This window comes from Heteronotia binoei, chromosome 21 (assembly GCF_032191835.1).
Source record: "Heteronotia binoei isolate CCM8104 ecotype False Entrance Well chromosome 21, APGP_CSIRO_Hbin_v1, whole genome shotgun sequence".
NCBI lineage: Eukaryota > Metazoa > Chordata > Lepidosauria > Squamata > Gekkonidae > Heteronotia > Heteronotia binoei.
In genome coordinates, this window is record NC_083243.1 from 101,645,057 (window position 1) to 101,667,446 (window position 22,390).

The 22,390-nt window shown below is 42.5% G+C and overlaps 1 protein-coding gene across 1 annotated transcript in view; it reads right to left on the reverse strand.

The window, feature by feature from the left end:
* The window catches only part of EXT2 (exostosin glycosyltransferase 2), a 164,340-nt gene that overhangs the window by 96,223 nt on the left and 45,727 nt on the right, over positions 1-22,390 (reverse strand). Inside the window, exons 4-7 of the mRNA XM_060261890.1 lie at positions 21,763-21,879; positions 17,781-17,976; positions 10,543-10,682; positions 3,677-3,770 (exon numbers count right to left, since the gene is read on the reverse strand). Coding sequence (XP_060117873.1) covers positions 3,677-3,770; positions 10,543-10,682; positions 17,781-17,976; positions 21,763-21,879 — 547 coding nt within the window. The remainder of the gene's footprint in view (positions 1-3,676; positions 3,771-10,542; positions 10,683-17,780; positions 17,977-21,762; positions 21,880-22,390) is intronic.

A 22,390-nucleotide genomic window follows, 5' to 3' on the forward strand; every position in this document is an offset into this window, starting at 1 on the left:
TGAGACTTTACAACGATCAGTGACAATGTGTGGAATGTCACATTGTGTTGGGTTTTTTATTTTCCCCTGGATATTTATATCAAGGTCCGGGCACCTTAAAATCTGATCCTTGCTCCTTTGAATCTGATCTTGGCATATTTTCAGCCCAATTTAGGAACCTACATTTCCTTTCTATATACTAGCAGAAGTAGCTCTGCATATGCTAGAGACAGAATCTAAGTAAGCAAAGTTATTAAGGCTGGTAAAAGGATTTTTAGGTATATAGTTGGTTTAAGAGCCAGATAACTATACTTAATTTTCATATTACCAGATTTGGGCTGCATTTTTGAGATGCAGAAGGAAAAATCCCTGACATTTTATAAAAACTACCAATATATTTAATGGATATGTAATATTTTCTTTGTTTCCTCACACATTAACATGCCCAAACCAAAATAACCTCTCCCCAAAAGTCTACCCTTAACTCACAGCTCCATCAATTGACTTTACCTTCTTCAGTTAAAATGTTCTCTATTACACAACTAAATATTTAACTGATTCATCCATGGATTAAAGCTTGTGGCCTCAAAAATGATAAGGTTGGTGAAAAAAGCATGTAAATAAAAAATGTGTCAGTATAAATATCTCAAAAAACAGAATGAAGCTATTCCTCTTATGCCTTGAGAACACAGTACAAGAATTCACAGTACAAGAATTAATAGCTTTATAAAGAAATAAGTTTGAACTAAATTTCCTAACTAAAAAGGCAGCAGCAGGATAAACTGGCTATAGAGAGAGCGGAAGGATTCACAAAAAACCCCAAATATTCATTTGTCAAGGGTTTTAGCTGTGGGATAGCCTTACGTGGAATTGGGGAATTGATTAGATGAACCACTGGAGCCCTTCCAACCCTATGATTCCAGAACACTGACAGATGTGGCTCTAATTTCATCCCTACATCTTTGCCAGATGTTGCATCCCCTACAGACCAAAAGAGAATAAGGGGGAGCCACACTTACAAACCTACAGACTTCACACACAGAGCCACACCTACAAATCTAACAGATAATTGATGCTATTACAGTTACTATCTACAACATGTCCACCACAAGCAAAGGACCAACCTTGCATCTGTGGAAAAAAAGTTAATAATGCTAATATGAAGAACTAAAATGCACATCAAAACAGTCACATCAGTAAACATGCTTAAAGCCATGCTTTTGTTGTTATAAATGTGACAGTGTCTAGTCTAATCACATTGGAGCATTAAACCATTTTGTCTCAATGTCTAGCAAAACGGCTAAGAAAAATCAGCATGAAATGAGGGCAGAGAGACCTCTTCTGGCTGTTTGACATATTGGTGAAGTCTCACAGAACAGGAAATATCTCAGTAGAGTAACAGAAAATGTACATGGAAGTAATATGAGATAAAAGTAATCCAAGTAGCTCTCACATAATTCAACAGCACACTAGACTTCTCCACACTGCTTCAGGTCAAGAAATCTGCATAAGGAAAATTGTTATTTGTTCAAAAACCAGGTTTTTATATTCACTGGAAAGGTTTCCTGATAGTTATACTTTATTTCATATTTAGATTTGTTGTGTTGTTACAGTTAAATTTCTTCCTCTCTCACAAAGCTTTGTGTAGAAAAGACAATCAAATCACAATTAAAGTAGTTTATGTACATGGAGGCATGCAGTTAGGAAATGCTCTGCTGCTTCAGGAATCTGGATTACATAATCTGAAAACTACTATCCAAGACCACCTTGTTTCCATTTTGTAGCGTACAACCATTGATAGATCTCCCTTAACTTCAGAAATGCATCCATGGAGTGCATTATCGCTTAAGCACACAGATCTTGATTCAGATCACCCAGCAAACAAAACAATGCTACAATGGCCATGAGATGGTTTTATTTAAATCTCTGTTCATGACACTGTTACACTGAAATTGTCAAGCCTGAGGCTTGTTTACAGTATCTGCAAGTAGAACTGTATGTGCTCGGTATTATAGAAAGGTTTAAGCTCTGCATGATGAAAAACTACACTCTGTGACTTATATGAACCCTAAAAATAGAGAGTTACATGAACCCTCAGAACCAAAGTATTGTTCTGGTTAAGAGTGACTGAAGAGGAGGGGGTACACTGTTCTTTAGCATATGACTGCAAAACCTTGCTATCTGTGTCTTGGGAAAACCTCTTAAATTCTGCATCTGTACAAAATCACAATGCACACAGAACTGCAAATCTCTCAAGAAATGCACATAATGCATGCCAATACTAAGTTCCTAACAGTGAAGTGCTAAATAGAGTTGACGTCAATGGGTTTAGAAGGGTGAGATTCCATTTAGGATTGTGGTGAGCCCTGCTAATTTAATATTTTAGAGGAAAGCCAGAAGGGCAGAATGCCTTAATCACAAAAGATTTGAAATAGATTAGACACCTGCAAACCAACCCACCTTCCATAAGCAATAAAATGCAATGACCAAAGATTCAAGATGACAAGGAACCTTTAATAACCTTTCCTATTTTGATCCTGCTTATAATTTTTAGAAAGTAAAAATCTAATTCATGTTAGTCCCAAAGTTGCTTGGACTGAATTCCATTAACTTCTGTGGGATTTAAACTTCCTGTGATGTTGGATGCAGATGATAAAATCACATTTTACAAATTCAGCAGTGCTGACCATCGTGAAACAGAGGTCTAAAAAATTTCACTGCATCTACTCTGCACAATTCAGCAACAGACAATATTCTGTACCCTCTGAACAAATGTCCAAGCTGAACATGTAAATATGAGAAAATAAAGACTATTATGCCATTTGCCTGATTTCACAATAGCCCATTATGAAAATGTGCTTTGGCTCCAAGGGCAACTGCAAAATGAATCTTTCCTCCTTGTGTTGCAGGCAGTTAAGTTTCCTCTCCACCCCAAACTCTGCCCCCAAGAATCTGGGGTCCTTCTCAGTAGTGAGGGGCTTGCACTGACCATCTGCAGCAGAGGAGTGAAAAAAACCATTTACCCACTCTTCCTCTGCCAATGAAAATATTGGCAGAACAGTGCCTTTGGATCTGGCCTTGGGGGAAAGAGTAGATTTTTATACTCCACTTTTCTCTACCTTAAGAAGTCTCAAAGCAGCTTACAATCGCCTTCCCTTCCTCTCCCCACAACTCTTTCGACTTGCATTTAACACCTGAGGCAGGCAATCGCTACATTATAATATTTACATCATAGCTCTGAGAGCCCAACCGGCACTATGATAATAACATCTGAGCACAAATATAACAGTAGCAATAATGTCAGCAATATGTGAGTGCCAAAGCAATAATAGCAGTGATGGTAAACGAATCTTGGATGATCAGCTTATAGTTTTGTAAATTGTTATATTGTTGTTTTATTATATTGTCTTGCTTTTAAGCTGAATTCTTGTTTTAAAATGTTGTTAGCCGCCCTAAGCCTGTAAGGGGAGGGAGGGATACAAATCTGATTAAATAAATAAAATAAAAACCAGTCACTTCGTAATGTGGGTGGGGCTGAGAGAGTTCTGAAAGAATGGTGACTGGTCCAATGTCACCCAGCAGGCTTAATGTGGAGGAGTGGGGAATCAAATCCAGTTCTCCAGATAGGAGTCTGACACTCTTAACCACAACACCATGTTGGCCTTGAAATATATGACTTCTACTCAGTTAATTCTACCTGTCTCTGCATCTCTTCAGTTTGTCGCTGGGGTATACTTTGCAGGATGTTGTACATATCAGACATCTTTTCTTCTGGTATTACTACAGAAGCTCTAAGACAGAAAACAGGAAACAAGCAGAATTTTAGAGAATGCTGCACAAGAACATTTTGCTGATCTATTTGTATCACCAGCCCTCCTTGGACAGCAACGTGCTTCAGAGAAAGGCAATCAGGCTTCCAAATTTGCTAATTCATTAGTTACATTAAACTGAAAAACTTTTTAATGGAGACAACCTGATAAGCCCTACTTGGGGCTGGGGGAATAGACATACAGTGAACTATGTAAGTTGAATCATAATAGCCGGTCACAGGTCACCCTTTCCACACATATTTCCACACCATATAAATATAACACTCTGCCCACATTGTCCATACCATTAATCCAGGGTCATCAAGTCCAACTCCCACACAATGCATGAAATACTTCCCCCCTCCCCCCAAACACACCCCTGCTCTATGCCCAGAAGATGGCAAAAATTCCTCCAGGTTCCCTGCCCAAACTGGCCTAAAGAAAAATTGCTGCCTTGACTCCAAAGTGGTGATGAACATTTCTCTGGACATGTAGGAAAGGGTCATGAGAACTAAGCACTGATGTAACCCTTCCTGCCCTCCTTTCCATGACCTGCCTAAGTTCACAGAATCAGGATTGCTGTCAGATGGCCATCTAGCCTCTGTTTAAAAACCTCCAAAGAAGGAGTCCAAACTCAGCTAGGCTTTGAGAAGGAGCAATACAGAGAACTGCAGTGGTGAATGTTTTTTATTTGCATTTCCTTAGCTGAAGTTACTGTCTGGGAGGATAGAGTTTGAGGGTGAGTGGGTACATATAGCCTGTTGGAGAGTGCTGCCTGTTTGAGTAAGTGTGGTTTCTGTTGCTTAGTCTGTAGCTTTCAGCAGTTTTGCCTGAAGCTGACTGCTGGCCCTGCACTCTGCTGCATGTGGCTGCAATTGTGTAAGGCTCCTCTCGTCAGAGGAGTGAGCCTTTGGTGTGAGCAGAAGAGCAAGAGCTCAAGGGCTCTTAGCCTGGGGGTCTGGCCTGAGGGCTCTGTAGGAAGGTGAGTAGCTCTTCACAAGTAGTCCTGAGAGGCAGTTTGGCAGTGGAGTTATCAGGGAAGTACAAGATAAACAGAACTAATTTTGAAATGGATTGCAGCAGCATGGCTGGTGAGGGAGCTGAGGCAGTGATGTCCAAAGTCTGTGTCATGTTCATATTCTTACCTGAGAGTAACAGCAATTACACGTGCAGCAAGTGTAAGTTGGTAGCCCTACTGGAGGAGAAGATATAGACTTGAGACATGCTTGTCCACACTCCACTATAAGGGAAGGTGAAGATGTCATGAAGAGAATGCATGAAGTGTTCTTGAGAGGGCAACACGAGGATGAGGAAAAGGCACCTCAGCGAATGGAGGAGCACCCAACCAGGAGGAGGGTGCATGGAAGAATGTAACCCACAGAAGCAGGAAAATCAGGAGACATTCTGAGCCTCTGCTGCTAAGCAATCAGTTCCAGGATCTCCCCATAGATATTGATTCTGGACCACTGGAACAAGGGCTACTTCCGCAACCTTCATGAAGCTTGAAGGAAATTTCTCAGGCCCCCATGGATGAAAACATGAGCTTCTGCTTGCCAACATAGGAGAAGCTGTGTGCTGGTAATTGGGGATTCCTTACTGAGAGGGGTAGAGGCTAAAGTGTGCCAACCAGACTTTTTGTCTCAAAGTATACTATCTACTGGGTGCATGCATCTAGGAAGTGATAGAAAGGAAAAGAAGACCCATCAAGACTAATTCATGTGGGAACAAATGATACTGCCTGGAACAATCCAGAATGAATTAAAAGAGACTGTGTGGCTCTAGGTCAGAAGGTGAAGGACCTCGGAGAACAGGTTGTGTTTTTGTCAGTTCTTCCTGTTGAAGGCCATGGCTTAGGGAGAGAAAGAAGAATACTGCAAATAATGACTCTGCCTGGCTACGTAGATGGTGTCATCAGGAAAGGTTTGAATTTTTGAACCATGGCCTATGCTTTTGAAATGAAGCTCTTCTGAATTTTGACAGTTTGCACCTCACGAGGGTAGGAAAAAATGTGTTTGGTAAGAGCCTTGCAAACCTAACAAAGAGGGCTTTAAACAAAATCCTGTGGGGGGTGCAAGACAAAAATTCAAAACCTAGTATGATGCCAATAACTGGAGATAAGAATGCTAAAGTTTTGCGGGGAGTGGAGCATGTTAGGCAATATTAACTCACAGGTAAGTACAGAAACTAAATCCTCGGAGCACATAAAAAATGGATTCCTATGTCTCTATACTAATGTGTGGAGTATGGGAAACAAACAGGAGGAACTGAAGTCCTAATACAGGAAGGAGACTATGACCTAATAGGCATTACAGAAACTTGGGTGGGAAGCCACTCACAATTGGAATATTAGGATTGAGGATTAAAACTTATTTTAAAAGGACAGACAAATAAGGAAAGGTGGAGGAGTCACATTATATACAAAAGAGGTATATACTTGTGAGGAAATACATGAATGGAAGTTCAATTGAGAGTCTCTGGATAAAAATAAAAGGAGTAAGAAATAATAGTGATATTATGGTGGGAATCTGCTATAGACCATCAAGCCACACTTGGATGAGACGCTGCTAGAACAGATTATTAAATTCTTAAAGAGACAGGATATGGTAGTGGTGGGAGATTTCAATTACTCGGATATCTGCTGGAAGTCCAACTCTACTAAAAACGAAAGGTCAAATAAATTCCTGACTTGTTTTGCTGACAACTTCATTTTCCAGAAAGTAGAGAGGGAAATAAGCAGATCTGCTATCTTGGACTTGATTCTCACCAACAGGGAAGAATTGGTTGACAAGGTGAAAATAATGGGCACCCTAGTGATCATATGATTTTGGAATTTACAGTCTTGAGGAAGGGAAAAACTATATAAATAGTCAGACATATAGGTTGGACTTCAGGAAAGCAAATTTTGACAAACTAAGAGTGATGCTAGGTAGAATCCCGTGGCCAGAAATAATTAAGGAGAAGGGAGTTCAAGATGAGTGGGAGTTTTTTTAAAGTGAATATTGAACGAACAATCACAGACAATTCCTATGAGAAAGAAAAATGGAAGGAGCCTAAAGAAGGCAAGGTGACTCTGTAAACAGCTCTCTAAAGACTTGAGAATGAAAAAAGAGTCATTTAGGAAATGGAAGGAGGGCCTTATAACCAAGGATGAATATAAACAAATAACCACTGCTTGTAGAGAGAGACAGACTTAGGAAAGCTAAAGCTCAGAATAAGCTTAGGCTAGTGAGAGATGCTAAAAACAATAAAAGGGTTCTTTTCTTATGTTCAAAGTAAGAAAAAGAGCAAGGACATGGCAGGACCCTTGCAAGGACAGAAAAGTTAAATTGTAACAGGTGATGCTCAATTCCTACTTTTCCACAGTCTTCTCTTGCAAGAGAAATGGTGCTCAATGTGGCAAAAACAGAACGCATGATGAGGGAAGGGAGTTGCAGCCTAGGATGGGCTTAGGGGCACTACATAAACACCTAGTTTCTTTAAATGAAACTAAGTCCTCAAGGCCAAATTAACTGCATTTACAGCACAATCCAGAGGGGGGGGGGCGGAAAGTCTTTTGGGAGCGGACGAGCCACTACGTGGGCGCAGGAAGGGTGTGCGCCAATGTACGACTAGCGCTGCCACAGTAGAGGGGAGTTACGTGGGCGGGGGGGCCGCCTGAGCGCCGCTCCTCCTGAAGGCAGTGGCGCCTGAGGGCTGCGCCCGAGCGTAGGCAGAAGTGAGGCGGAGCGTGGCGTTCAGGCAGAGGAGGGGGTGGAGTCGGGGTGGTGGCCAGGCTTAGGCTGCTTCCTGAGCAGTTTGGCCCACGACACGCCCTCCCCAAGAGGCGCAACGTCACGCCGGCAAAAATAGTGGCGTGTCCCATAGGCACTCGTTGAAACCAAAAACAAAGGTTGCCTCCGCCACTGCGGAAGCTCACAAACCCCTTAGGGAGTGGCGTGATTGCCTCACCAATCCCCTCGCGCCTTGGCCTGGTGAGCCCCCTCCCCGCCCCCCCCCCCGAAATACTTTCGCTCTGCCTCGCACAACTCAGTTGTTAAGGACAGGTACGCGAGCTCCCGGCCATACAGACTTAGAGTGATGGACAGGTAGGCACGTTGGTGACAGGTTTTGCACCATGCGGTTGCTTTGACAGTATCTTTGACTTGCGAGGAGGAAAGAGAGGTCTCTCTCCTGGGGCTAACTGCTCTTGTTTTCAGGTCTCCACAGGTTTCGGGCTCCTGGAGGCTCTGCATGCGAGGACTGTTGCCCGTGGCTGGCTAAGTTCCACTGTCCCCCCCCCCCCCCGACCTCCCCCTCCTCTCGCTCTTGATCGCTTGGTGTGTGAACTTCTCTGGCACTTGAACCAGACAGTGGCAGGGGGCATTTGCTGACCCCGCTCCCCTGTGCTGCCACCTGCTCCCTTCCTTTGGTCTGCCCTCCTCCCTCTGTCAGTAGCCTCTCCAAGGGAATGCCTGGGAGGGTGGGCAGACTTTGTTTTTTTGGGGGGGAACGGTCTATGAGCCGCCATGCTGCCCCCCACGTGGCTGGACAGGGGAAGGGAGTGCTGCCCCTTAGCCTGCCCGGGCTGACAGCCTACCCGACCCCACAGGGCTGTTGTGCACAGGGCACTAAGGGGGGGCTGATGAAGTGGACTCAGAGTTCTGCGGCTGATGCACTCGCACTCTGAGTTCTGTGGCCCCCTGGGGAGATGTTCCGTGCACATGGCAGGGGGTGTCAGGGCAGCACAGGGGGTCTATGGGTGGGGGGGTGTCTGCTGCTGGGCTGCTCACTCCCAGACACACATTCCAGCCGCTGTCTATGACAGTGAAGTCCTGCACTTGATACTTCCTGCTTGCCTGCCTGCAATTGGCAGAGTCTCTGACAGCGGGAGGATGTGAGGGGATTGACAGCTTCTCCGTGGTCCCGTGCAGGCCTGTCTCACCCCCACCCCTGCCTCGCCACCAAGCCAGGCTTCTCGTGTGCGCATGCCCATTCTCACTCCTGTTCCCTCCCTGTGTTGGTGGGGTCTCTCCTTTGCCTTTGATGGACTGCCCATCATTGGCTCCATTCTCTGTTTGGGTGTGAGTTGGGGATGGCTATCAGTCTCTCTGGGGCCGCCTCTCCCCATCCCTGACTGTCAGGAGCCATGGCACATGTGCCAGAACTGGTCAAGGGGGGGGCTGGCCCTCCCCTCCGGTTGTCTCCGCCTCCCTTGTGTGCCTACGCCAGCGGCGTTGCAATGGCGACCATCTCCCTCACGGCAAGCTACGCCTCTCCCCTCCCCATGTTCCAGCATGCCGAAGTCCTCAGGAAGTCTACTAGCGGCGTGGCAGCTATGCCACGGCCGGCCACCACGTATGTCTGGATTGGGATGCCCGAGTACTAAAAGAACTTGTGGACATAATTTCTGAGCCTCTGGTCATAATTTTTGAGAATTCTTGGAGAACAGGTGAGGTGACAGAAGATTGGAGGTGGGCAAATGTTGTTCCCATCTTCAAGAAGGGGAAAAGGGAGGATCTTTGCAATTACCAACCTTGAAGTGTATTTTTGGAAAAGTTTTAGAATAAATCAGACAGTCAGTTCTTGAGCATCTAGAAAGGATGGCTGTGATTACTAAGAGCCAGAATGGGTTTCACAAGAACAAGTCATGTCTACCTCTCTCTCTTTTTTCTTTTTTGAAAAAGTAACTTACCTTGCTGGGTCTGGGGAATGCTGACGACATAGTTTATCTTTATTTCAGTAAGGCTTTTGAGAAGGGTTCCACATTATATTCTTGTCGACAAGTTGGTAAAATGTGGTTTGGAGCCTATTACTGTTTGGTGGATCTGTAACTGGTTGACAGATGGCACCCTGATGTTGCTTGTGAATGATTCCTCATCCTTTTGGAGAGGAGGGACAAGTGCAATGCTTCAAGGATCTGTCATGGGACCTGTTTTGTTTAATATCTTCATAAATGATTTGGATGAAGGAATAGAGGGAATGCTTATTAAATTTGCAGATGATTGGGGGGGGGGTAGCAAATACAGTAGAAGACAGAGTCAGAATACAGAATGATCTTGATGGGCTGGAAAACTGTGTTAAAACCAATAAAATGAATTTTAACAGGGATAAATGTAAAGTTCTGCATTTAGGTAGGAGAAATCCAATGCATAATTTAGAATAGGGGAGACTTGTCTTGATAGTAGTATCGTATGTGTGAAAAGGAGCTAGGGGTCTTAGTGGACCATACACTGTAACATGAGTCAGCAGTGTGATGTGGTAGCTAAAAAGGCAAATGCAATTTTGGGCTGTATAGTGTCCAAGTCACACAAAGTGATGGTATCACTTTACCCTGCTCTGGTTAGATCTCACCTATTGTTTTCAGTTTTGGGCACCACATTTAAGAAGAATATAAATAAGCTAGAATGTGTCCAGAGGAGGGCAACAAAGATGGTGAGGGGTCTCGAGAGCAAGTCCTATGAGGAAAGGTTCAAGGAGCTGGGGATGTTTAGCCTGAAGAGGAGACAACGGTGATATAATATCCATCTTCAAGTACTTGAAGGGCTGTCATATAGAGGACAGTGTGGAGTTGTTTTCTGCTGCTCCAGAAGATCAGACCAGAACCAGTGGGTTGAAATTAAATCAAAAGAGTTTTCAGCTAAGCATCAGGAAGAACTTCCTGACAGAGCAGTTCCTCAGTGGTTCACTCTAAGTAGTCTTAGTGGTTCACTCAATGACAACCTTGCACACCCACACAGGATACAAACAACACACTGAAAAACTATAGAAAACATACCTTTTCCAGTCCAGAACTTCAGAGAAAGGGAGAATATAAGAGTCAGCTATGACAACAGGGATGCATCCAGCCTGAAGAACATCACTTAGCACAGCTTGTCCCAAGCGGGCACCACGCAAAACCATACAAAATGTAGCTTCCTGTTAAGAAATGGCATCAAAGGTAGTCAAAGTGAGGAAATTTATCTCTGTAACATACACAACTCCCTTCCTTATTCAGGCGACATGCACTGGGGATAGTTCATCTGTCATTATCATCACTATTTATTTACAAACTATTATGCCACCTCTTCACAGAACCTGCCTGGTATTAACTGCAACTCTGTATTAAAAACCAAGCCTGAACATAAAAACATATATCATTGACTTTAACTGTTTTCAACTCACAGTGTTAAAAGATCAACCCCTTCATTAAAAGTCTGAATACACTGAAATGTTTTAATCAGGCAAGACTCAAGGGCACAAACATTCCATAGACAAGGTGCCAGTACCAAAAAAGTTCTATCTCTGGCTGGAAGCAACTTTCATTATCATCTTTAAAAACCATATACAGATTATTCATGCCTTACAGAACTATTCTGACTCACAGGCTAGATTTTGAAATTATTAAAAATAATACACACAGTGCTTCCTCCGCATTTCAGTGGCTGTAGTCCAGAAGTTCTCTGACACTATCACAATAAGATTTCCCCAAAAATTCTATCAGCCTCCTTACATTCCTTGCTGAGACTCCACAGCAGGGTAGGATAAGGACAAATAGACACTTTAAATAGTGAATAGGCTTACTATGTGAACAGTGGTGTTATACTAATGCTTCCCAAAGCAAATATTTAAATTGAAATGACACATCTATAGAATCAAATTAAATTAAAGCCATCGAAGATGGAGGAACAGTGGCTGAGCCAGGGAGACATGGGGTTAGGGTGACAACTCCCAACTCTTGATGGTGTGCCTTTAACATCAGCATCAATGGTCGAGAGTTGGGAAGCTTCAAATGGTTCAGAACTCAGCAATGCAAGCACTTACTGGAACTCCAACAAGAGCTCATATTGAACCAGTGCTCTGCCAGCTGCACTGGTTCCAGATTGAATATTGGATCAGGTTCATGGTGATAATTTTAACCTTTAAAGTCCTACACGATCTGGGACCAGCATATCTTCAGGACCACCTCTCCTGGTAGCCCTACCAAGAACATTACTCTCGCTGGGCAAAAACCTACTGATGATTCCTGGACTGAGAAACATTCAACTAACTATGGCCAGAACCAGAGCTTTCTCAGCCCCTGCCCAGTGGAAAGCTGAGATCTGCACTCTGCAGGACCTGAAACAGTTCTGCAGGACCAGTAAAACAAAGATTTTCCACCAGACCTACAGTTGAAGCTTCTGATGGATGAGAACAACAGCATCATCTGATTGGCCCTTCTGTTCCCTCTTTCTCCTGCTTCTCCCCAGTTTAGATATTGTAGTGCTGTGGTTCCCAGTGTCCACCTGATTCCATCTATGTCTTAAGAGGTTTTTATATAAGACACTGCCACCTGTATTAATTTATTGTTTTAATTGTTTTATTTAATATAAATTGTATTGCAATAGGTCATTGACCCTCTTTTTGTTGTGATCTGCCCTGAGCCTGCTTGTGTGGAGAAGGGCAGAATAAAAGTCCAATACAACAAAATAAATAGATACAATTAATGTGTATTGCTATCTGCCATCTTTTTAACTACGTCTGTTACTATTAGCTTTATTAAAGGTAAAGGTAGTCCCCTGGGCAAGCACCAGTCATTTTCAACTCTGGAGTGACATTGCTTTCACAACGTTTTCACGGCAGACTTTTTATGGGGTAGTTTGCCATTGCCTTCCCCAGTCATCTCCACTTTCCCCCAGCAAGCTGGGTACTCAATTTTACTGACCTCGGAAGGATGGAAGGCTGAGTTGACCTGGAGCCAGCTACCTGAACCCAGCTTCCACTGGGATCGAACTCAGGTCGTGAGCAGAGGGCTCTGACTGCAGTACTGCAGCTTTACCACTCTGCTTTATTATGAATACACTTACTTTTAAGCATTTTGGGCAGGAGCTCACAGGAGCGGAGCTCCAGAACCTCTAAATTTTATTGTGCTCTTTCTTATCCCGCCCCCGCCCCCACAATACTTGCTTCTGGGCTCCATTGTTCAAACCTCCTGTGAAAATTTTTGCTGAACTCTAAGATTTGACAAACTTTCTAATATCTTTCCCCACAAAAAATGGTAAAATAACCAAAACATATAAAGCAGATAGACAGAAATCTTCATCATGCCACTGTGGCCACATAGGAGAAAGTACATAAGAACATAAGAGAAGCCATATTGGATCAGGACAATGGCCCATCCAGTCCAATACTCTGTGTCACACAGTGGCAAAAAAACAAACAAACCCAGGTGCCATCAGGAGGTCCATCAGTGGGGCCAAGACACCAGAAGCCCTCACCCTGTTGCCCCTCCCAAGTACCAAGAATACAGAGCATTACTTGCCCCAGACAGAGAGTTCCAACAATACACTGTGCCTAATAGTCACTGATAGACCTCTGCTCCATATGTTGATCCAGCCCCACTCTTGAATTTAAAAAGTATGATCGAATAAGGTTTTATTATGACAATTATAATTCAAGAAGCATTTTAAGGTAGATGCTGAGATGATAATTTAGTACACCTTCTGGATATGTCAAGGGTATGTGGCAAATGCAAATCCAGCACCCTGATCCCTACAGTAGAATGAAAGGACAAGTAATAAATTGAACAAAATACATAAATAAATCATAGACTTCATAAGGGTCATCTAGTCCAACCTCCTACTCAATGCAGATTAGCCTAAAGCATCCCTGACAAGTGTTTGTCCAGTTGCTGCTTGAATACTGCCAGTGAGGGGGAGCTCACCACCTCCCTCCCTAGATATGTCCCTGGGAGAGCATTATGTTCTGCTGAGAACAATCTTCTGGTGGTCCCTGGCTCCAACATGGTGGGACTCTCTGTCAAATTCCACCAGGGCCATGCAGAACTTCATGCAATTCCACAGGGCCTGTAAAGCAGAGATGTTCCACCAGGCCTTTGGTTGAGGACAGTGATGGCTGCATCATAGCCAGTACCTTCCCCTTCTCTTTTTTTCTCCTCAATCTTTGCTTTGGCCCACTCCTCACCTGCCTGTGAGTCTATCGCCCAGTCCAGAGTGGAGTAGTAAAGAAATATCTGACATCATTTTAAAGCTGTTCTTTTGGTCTCTGTTTTTAACTTGTTTTTGTTGGTTGTAAATCACATTGCACCATACATTGTAGAGAAAAGGCAATTCATAAATTGAATAGACAGCCAATTTGACTGCTGAACTACTCTCAGTGTTTAAAAATCCTAACTAAAAAATCCTAATATCCAGCCAGTATCTAGGGGTGTGCACTTGGCATAGACTGAGCCAAAAAATTACCCAATAAATACCTTATTGGCATTTATTCAGTATTAATTCAACTGAATACAGATGAAAGGATCTGATTTGGCTACCACTATAGCTGAGCCCAAACAAAAGCTGATTTTTCTTTTAATTGGATTAGCTATACCAAGGAAAGGATCAACTGGGCTGGCAAGAACAAAGAGCTTCATGCCACCTTGGCTGATGGGGTCCTTATGCCAGCAGGGAGAGACCTGGGGCCACTGTTTTCCCTTTCTGTTTTCATAGGAGTGGCTGGTGCCCATTCACTTCTGCGGGATAAATTAATCTGTAGAATGATCCATACTGAAGGCTAGCAGTAGATCAAGCCATAGACAACTTTAAGTTAACACAAGTGCTTTCAATTATACAATTATAATCCTTCCCTTTGCCACCAATATGTACAAGTCCAGTATCAGGAACAAGGTAGACTTTCCCCCAGTTGAATGGTACCCCACAATGTAATATTCCCAGCCTCTATTAAGAGAGTACCTATAGGACAGAATGATCACTGCATCCCACCAATGCAGTCCATCAGAATCCCTGCAAGCACAGTATCATTTTAAATTACTGCATACATTTTAAAAAATAAAACTGAAACAGCAAAAAAACAAAACAAAACCCATGAACATTCCCTGACAGATTTAGAAACAGGTGGAAAATCCAGATAGTTTTCCTAGGGGTAAGGAAGGAAAGAGGGATTTAGGAAAAGTAAAGTAGTCCAGATGTGGATGCATATGCTCATCTGCCCAACCATCTTTCCTGTCTAGACAAAAGTTACTATAAATACTTCTACTCATATCATCACTGTTATCAGCCAGACACTCCAAAAAGGAAAATAGGGTTTTTTGAGGGAAATTATTTCTACTGTCTCTGCATGTAACAATTCTCTTTAAAAAAAAAACAAGTTCACCTGCTATTCTCAGACAATTCAATCTGCACAAGATAATGAAACAAAAGGAAAAGAGGAATCATCTGGCAGAACATTTGGACTCAGGAAAGCCCTTCCCTTCAAACCTCAGCATGGAATTTTAAATATCTTCCTTGTAAAACAAATTGGATATTTGCATAATAGCATATTTCTTTGCAATTCTGCTGCTTTAGCCTCCTTTGTAGAATTTCAGAGACTGTTAGCTGACAGCCAGAGATGAAGAGCAGCAATTACAAGTAGAATCCTCTATTCTTATTGATCCATATTGCACCTCTGCTTTGTGCCTTGGAGAACACCAAGAGACAGGTTTAATATTCAGCTGCCTGAAGGAAAGGTCTCTGAAGCTGATCAAGCATAATCATCATCATCCTCTCCCAAGATATACAGGCATGGAATCTAGCTTAACAACTTCATTTGTCTTGCCTTTCCAGCAAATTAAATATTTGTCTGCAACTATGCATTCTTCAAGGTTAAACTGTCCAATTCACATTTGTACAACCCATAAGCACCATGCCCAACTTCAGACATTTTTTGCAGGAATAAATACAGGAACAAAGCAGAAAAGAGGGTAACAAATAAAAAGCCCAACAATGTATGATGATATTGGTACAAAAAAAGATACACAGAGCTAATTCCAGTAAAATATGAATTGCAGCAGTTTCTGCTTCTCCAAATTTTTGACAGAGCAGCACCATCGAAGAAGAGAGGGTGGACAAAATATTTGAATGGACAGACCTTATCTCCAATAAAACTGGTTACTGTGTAAATTGTCTAAAAACCAGGTTGAGCTCCACAGATTTCTACAATCAGAGGGAACAAATGCAGCACATATTGTTCAATATAGGTAAATAAAATGTAGTTTGGATTTAAGAGATGCTCCTGGGCTTATTGCTCTACATACATAGATCTGAACTGCCTTTGGGCAGCACAGAAATTAATTCTATGGAAGAGATGGAGAGGTGGGTAAAAACATGTATTTTGCCTGCAGCTGAAAATCATCTACAGCTCTATCCCAAGGCTGCATTTAGAAAGAATCAGTTGACATATACATAAATTTAAAACATGTTATGAAACTGTGTGCTTACTTTGGGTCTACCTCTGTTGCTTAATTCTGAGCTCTTCCATTTTATGCAGGTTCTTGTCCAGCAGCACCTGAAAGACCAAGAAGATTTTCAGGGTATAAGCTTTCAAAAGTCAAAGCTCCCCTCATCAGATGGTATCTGACAAAGAAAGCACAGACTCCGGAAAGCTCTACTCTGAAAATCTTGTTGGTCTCTAAGGTACTACTGAACTCAGGTACTACTGAACCTAGCTGCTCTATTGAAGGTCAACATGGCTACCCTCTGAAACTTATTCTGTATGAAATGACTATTACCTTCAGAATAGGAGTACATTAAAAATGTCCAGATCCAATCGATCAGAAAAGACAAAAACAATGATGTAAATCCAGCAATGTACAGGAACATAGACAGCACAAAACCTAGCACTTTCCACCCTGTGTCTTATAAAGAACAGAAGTTGCTTCCATGTCTTGCACAAATGAAGAAACACTTTGGGAAACATTCTGTTTAACTTACTTTAAGGGCCTAACATGAGTGATTTTATTTTATTTATTAGAATTATATCCCGCCCCCCCTGCTGAAGCAGGCTCAGAGTGTTTTTATCCACATATTTGCTTGCACAAAGGCTCTAGATCATTTGGAAATCTTTTGGTGGATCCAAACTGGTGGCTAAAACTATGCAAATATACTTAGTGAGGCTAAAACATCAATAAGTATCCTTTATTTTGAAGATAAAGCTTCTGACTTTTATTACAAGTTCCCACTAGGACTAATCTGTTGTGTCTCATACCTCTTTCCTCACCTTAGTGCAAACTCCTGGTCCTGATTCATACATGGCCTTCCATCAAAGCTTACCTAACATAACTACTGTGATGCTATACTGTGGTACTATTTTGTGGTATACCACCTTGCTGTCATGTCATCTTGCTGCACTTTGATGAATGTTGTAATTGGTTTTATTATGATTTTAGTGTGATTTTATTTCTATCTGCTGTACTCTGCTCTGGGCCCCCAATGGGGGAATGGGTGGAATATAAATAAAGAAAAAATAAATAAGTTACTTCCCTAGGCTGTCAAACTTCCTGCTAGTTTTTTTCACCTAAAAAAACCTTGCCCATTACCTGCTTGCTAAAATCCCAGCCAGCTCTTTGGCTGGAAAGTGATGAGATGCTCTTTTCCCCCCTATTAATCTGCACATAAGGCTAAAGACCAAGTCCAGGAGAGAAGCTATATGAAATTCTCCCCATCTACAGATCAAACACTGGATGTCTGATAGTTATAGTAATGACATTGGGAGACACTGGCTCATGGAAACATTCTTTGAGAATGTTTCAGTAAGCCAATCTGTTTTAGCCATTAGCCTTGAGTCATGAAAGTCAGAGTAACATAGTAGCCACTACTGTTGGCTTGCGTATGGGATATCTAGATTTAAATTCTCACTCTGTCATGAAGACTGCTTTGGGAAAGCCATGCTTTTGCTATGAATCCTACCCAACTGGGTTGGTGTGAAGATGCAGTAAGGAAACTTCCTCAGTGTCCTGAGTTCTTTTTTTGTGGGGGCGGGGCAGGGATTCTGCTTTCCAGAAACACACATATTTCAAACGTGAGATATTATGTATTTGCTTTGCAAGTTAGGTAGTAACACATGGCAGGGCACCAAAAAGCATCCTGGCATTGACAGCAAATATAGTTCTCAAATTACAGTGTGTACAAACTGTAGAATACAACTTATGACATAATGTATATTGTATAACATATACATTGAACTTTTTTTGGTGTGGATACAAAACGCTAGACAACTTACCTGAAGTACCTGAGGATAATCAAAAACCTGATTCTTGTAGCAACGTTTACGAATGAAAGGGATTCCATCTGAGAGGTTGGTACATTTATCCAGGATCAACACAGATTCCATATTCTCAGACTGAAGAGCCTCCAATTCAGAACAATATTCAGGATGAAGAGCCATTTGAGAGGACAGGAGAAAGTACCTGCGAGGACTGAAAAGTATCACAGTGATAAACTGACAAATCCAACAAAGGCCTCACTAAATAACATCAATCTGCTTCCGCTTAAGGCTACTGCAGACCTAGTGTTTGCTAAACTCAAAAACGCCGAACTACACATTTTTTCCCATTCCTCAATGTTTTGGGATGTTAGCAATGTGATGATAGTGATTATGTATCATAAGCAGTACAAAATACCTGCAGAAACGAGCTGTATGACCAACTAGCAGTAGTTACTAGCAGGTAAATGAGAAACAGAGCAGTCTACACAGTGGGTACCCCAAAGATTAATGTGCTTGAATCCTAAATAGATATGGGTAAGACAAACAAGATACTTCACATGTGTAGCCAGGAGTCAAATGCACCGAATTCAATGGGGTTTGCTGCCAAGTATGTGTAAACATGGATGCAATGTTACACATCCTTACTTGATGTAAGTGCCACTGAAATAAATTGTTACACTTCCTGGTAAATATTGAAAAGACAATCTTTAAAACTGGGATTGGAAATTACTGGAATGACACACATTTTACAAATAATCCCTGCATTTTACTGAAAAGGATTTCTGTTTAAAGCTAAACTCCTACATGACTGCCTCACCGGGTTAAGTGACAGCTTGTTCAGAGTGTTCAGCATAAAAAAATTATGTAGCAGGAGAGACAGCATAAGTTATGTTCCTTTTTGATAAACAATTCTGGAATAAAATAGGAGTCAATAGCACCTTTAAGACCAACTTAGTTTTATTCAGAACGTAAGCTTTTGTGCGCTCTAAGCACACTTCATCAGATGAGGAATCTGGCACAGTGAGCAGAGCCACACATAGCTGGTAGGCAATGGCTCAGAATGTAAAATGGTACAGATTTAAGATCTGGACTAACGTAGCAGATACACAGTAAACTCCCACAAATCCTACATTCCTGAGCAACACAATGTTGCTTTTAGTACAGAAAAAGCAAACTCTGTACCAAAATATAAGCAAAGATTGGTGACAAGAATGTTAAATGATGTATGTAAATAGCATGTAATAGGAAAATTCAGCCTCTAAATTCAGGTTTTCAAATCTTCAAAAGTAATGCTGCAGCTTAAATTACACAGCAGTATTCTGAAGAGTCATATGGGTGTCTTACAGAGTTCAGCTGCTCACCTTATTTAGGGGCAAGGAGAGATCTGTGGGTAGATAGTCCAGCTCTTCAGTGTATGAAGATGACTTACACCAAGACAGTCTGCTGGCTCACTTTGCCCAGTAGTCTCTACTCAAGACGGGATATAGTTCCACAAAGGCCCAAGCAGATATCTTTCCCTGTCCTACTACCTCTGGAGCTGTGCAAGACTGAACCTGCATGAAAAGCATGTGCTCCAACCCTATACTTTGGGTCCTCCACATAAGGAGTTGAGCTCAATAACTTTTATACTATCCATGTCTTCGAGTGTGTGGGAGGCACAACTAAGAGCATAACTACAACTTTAAAGAATACTGTTCTCAATAATTTCATTAAAATAATCTGAAATATATTCTACATATAAACAATGAACAGAGTAGATCTTTCTTGCCTTCCCATTTATTTTATTTTATTTTATTGGATTTATATCCTGCCCTCCCTACTGAAGCAGGCTCAGGGTGCCTCACAACAGTAAAAACATTCGCAGGTTAAACATTAACTAATTAAAATCTTACAATAAAACAATTAAAACATTTTAAAAACAGTTTGGTGCTAATGAAATAATACATTCCAGTAGTTTCAGTCTTCTTGAGTACCCTCATACGTTGCTATCCATTAAAAGCAAGTTGAAATAAAGCTGTCTTGCAAGCCTTGCGGAACTGAACAAGGTCCCGCAAAGCTCTTACTTCTTCTGGCAGTTGGTTCCACCAATAGGGGACCACTATAGAGAAGGCTCTCTCCCGAGTGATCTTCAGTCTTGCCTCCCTCAGCCCAGGGATCGATAACAGGTTCCGTGTCCCTGATCTAAGTACCCTCTGGGAAACATATGAGAAGAGACAGTCCCTAAGGTAGATAGGTCCATATAGGGCTTAAAAGATAATAACCAGCATCTTGTAGCAAATCCGGTACACTATCGGCAGCCAGTGCAGTTCCCACAGCCCAGGCTGTATGTGCTCCTGCATGGGGAGTCTCAATAACAGCCTAGCAGCTGCATTTTGCACCAGCTGCAGTCTCCAGATTTGAGACAAGGGCAGCCCCATGTAGAGGACATTACAGTAGCCCAATCTTGAGGTGACCATAGCGTGGATCACAGTTGCCAGGTCGCCACGGTCAAGGAAAGGGACCAACTGCCTTGCTTGCCTAAGGTGGAAAAAGGCGGATTTGGCAGTGGCTGCTATTTGGGCTTCCATTGTCAAAGAAGGCTCCAGAGCACCCCCAAGCTTCTGACCTTGGGTGCCACTACAAGTGGTAGGGAGAATTCCCCTTCCCAGGTCGCTGCAACTCAGGCAAAGGACCTCTGTCTTTGTTGGATTCAGCTTCAGTCAACTCAGCTTAAGCCACCCTTCAGCGCCGTCCATCAGTAGATGGAGCTCGGCAACCCAACCCATACCTCCTGGCAATCTGGGCAAGGGGGCGCATAGAGATGTTAAACAGCATCGGGGAGAGCACCGCCCCCTGAGGCACACCACAGTTAAGACATCCCAGAAACGCCAACTTAAGATCTTTTGACCGTCCCTAGCCCAAGAGATGCCCATCTTACCTCTACCAGGGCCAGGGCTTTTTTTTGGTCCTGGCCCCAACCTGGTGGAATCAGCTCCCTATGGAAATCCAAGCCCTACCTGGCTTGTTAGTCTTTTGTAGAGCCTGTAAAATGGAGCTGTTCTGCCAGGCTTTTGGATGAGGCAATGGGCATCCATTTGTTATATCGGTTTGCCTCCCCTGATGTACAATCATGTTGTACCATCATCAGTGCCGAAAAAATTATGCTATTAATATACAGTTGCTATTTCATCATTATTCAGACTGTCTGTTACTGACGGGGGCCAGTGGGTTATGTAACATCATAATATATGGTATGTAAAGTGCTGATTAGATTCTGAGCTCAGTGCTGTAACTGATTTTATTATGATTTTAGCTGTTCTTGACTGTGTTTTATTATTGCATATTTGATGGACTCTGCCCTGAGCCCTCATGGGGGAATGGGCAGAATAATAACAACAACAACAACAGAATTTCTGGATCACCTAGACCTCTGGCTGTTGAGTCTCTTAAATTGGGCTGGGGACTCAACTCTTGGCATTGATGGTGTATGCAACAGCTTCATAGCTTGGTTTGGCTTGGTTCCAGAGAATATGTCAATAAGCAAAATCAATAATTGCAAGAGCACTAGTATTAGCAGAAATGTTATCTTGTAGGTTCTGTTATTTGAATCTCTTTGCAGCTCGCTGTTCTACGGCACTATATCTTTGTACTGAATCAGTACTCTTCAGCAACCTTTCCCAGCAAACACTACCAGAGATACTTTTACTCAGGACTTTTTTTGTAGTAGAACTCCTTTGCATATTAGGCCACACACCCCTGATTTAGCCAATCTTCCTGGAGCTTACAGTATGCCCTGTACTAAGAGCCCTGTAAACTTTTGGAGGATTGGCTACATCAGGGGTGTATAGACTAATATGCAAAGGATTTCCTGCTACAAAAAAGCTCTGCTTTTACTGAAGATGCCAGGGATTGACCCTGGGACCTCTGCAAGCTAAGCAAGCCAGTCACCACCCTGTTCAATCACAGCACCTCAAAAATGCAGTTAATACAGTCCCACATTCTCCTGGTCTCAGCTTACCCTGGGCCTTTATTGAGCAACTGAACCTCTGAAGACAACGGACTGTAAACAGGAATGCTGACATCATATCCTTGTCGATAGGTCCATGTAGAAAAACCACCACCAGCCAACAGAGCTCTAAGAACAAGGGAAAACATCAGTTATGATCTCTTTTCTCCAAATGCCAGTTCATTCAAAACATTCAAATAATGACGTTTTGTTTACAGAGAATTATTCCTGTGTTGATATAAACACAATTCATTTTATTTGTGCAAACATTCTGAAAGCCAGTATTAAAGAGGAGCAAGCCTTGGAAACTTCACCCCACCCTTGGGAAAAGGAAAGCAACATATGAGGGAGCATAATACAATTATACTTAACCAGGAAAGAGGCCCATTGTGAAGAAAAATACAAAGGGCTCTAGAAAGGGGCTCTGGGCAAGTGCTCACCCACCTTGCTGTCTTCCCACTCACCCAAGTGAAGACATTCCCACCACACACACATACCTCAAGGGGAGCTGATCTCTGCCCTTTGCAGAGCAGCTGTTATTCTGAGTGATTGCCAGCCCTCACCTGGAGTTTTTAGCAACAGTGGTTCCCCAGGAGGAAATGCCTGGTTTGGGGGGTGGAGTCTATGGCATTGTATCTGT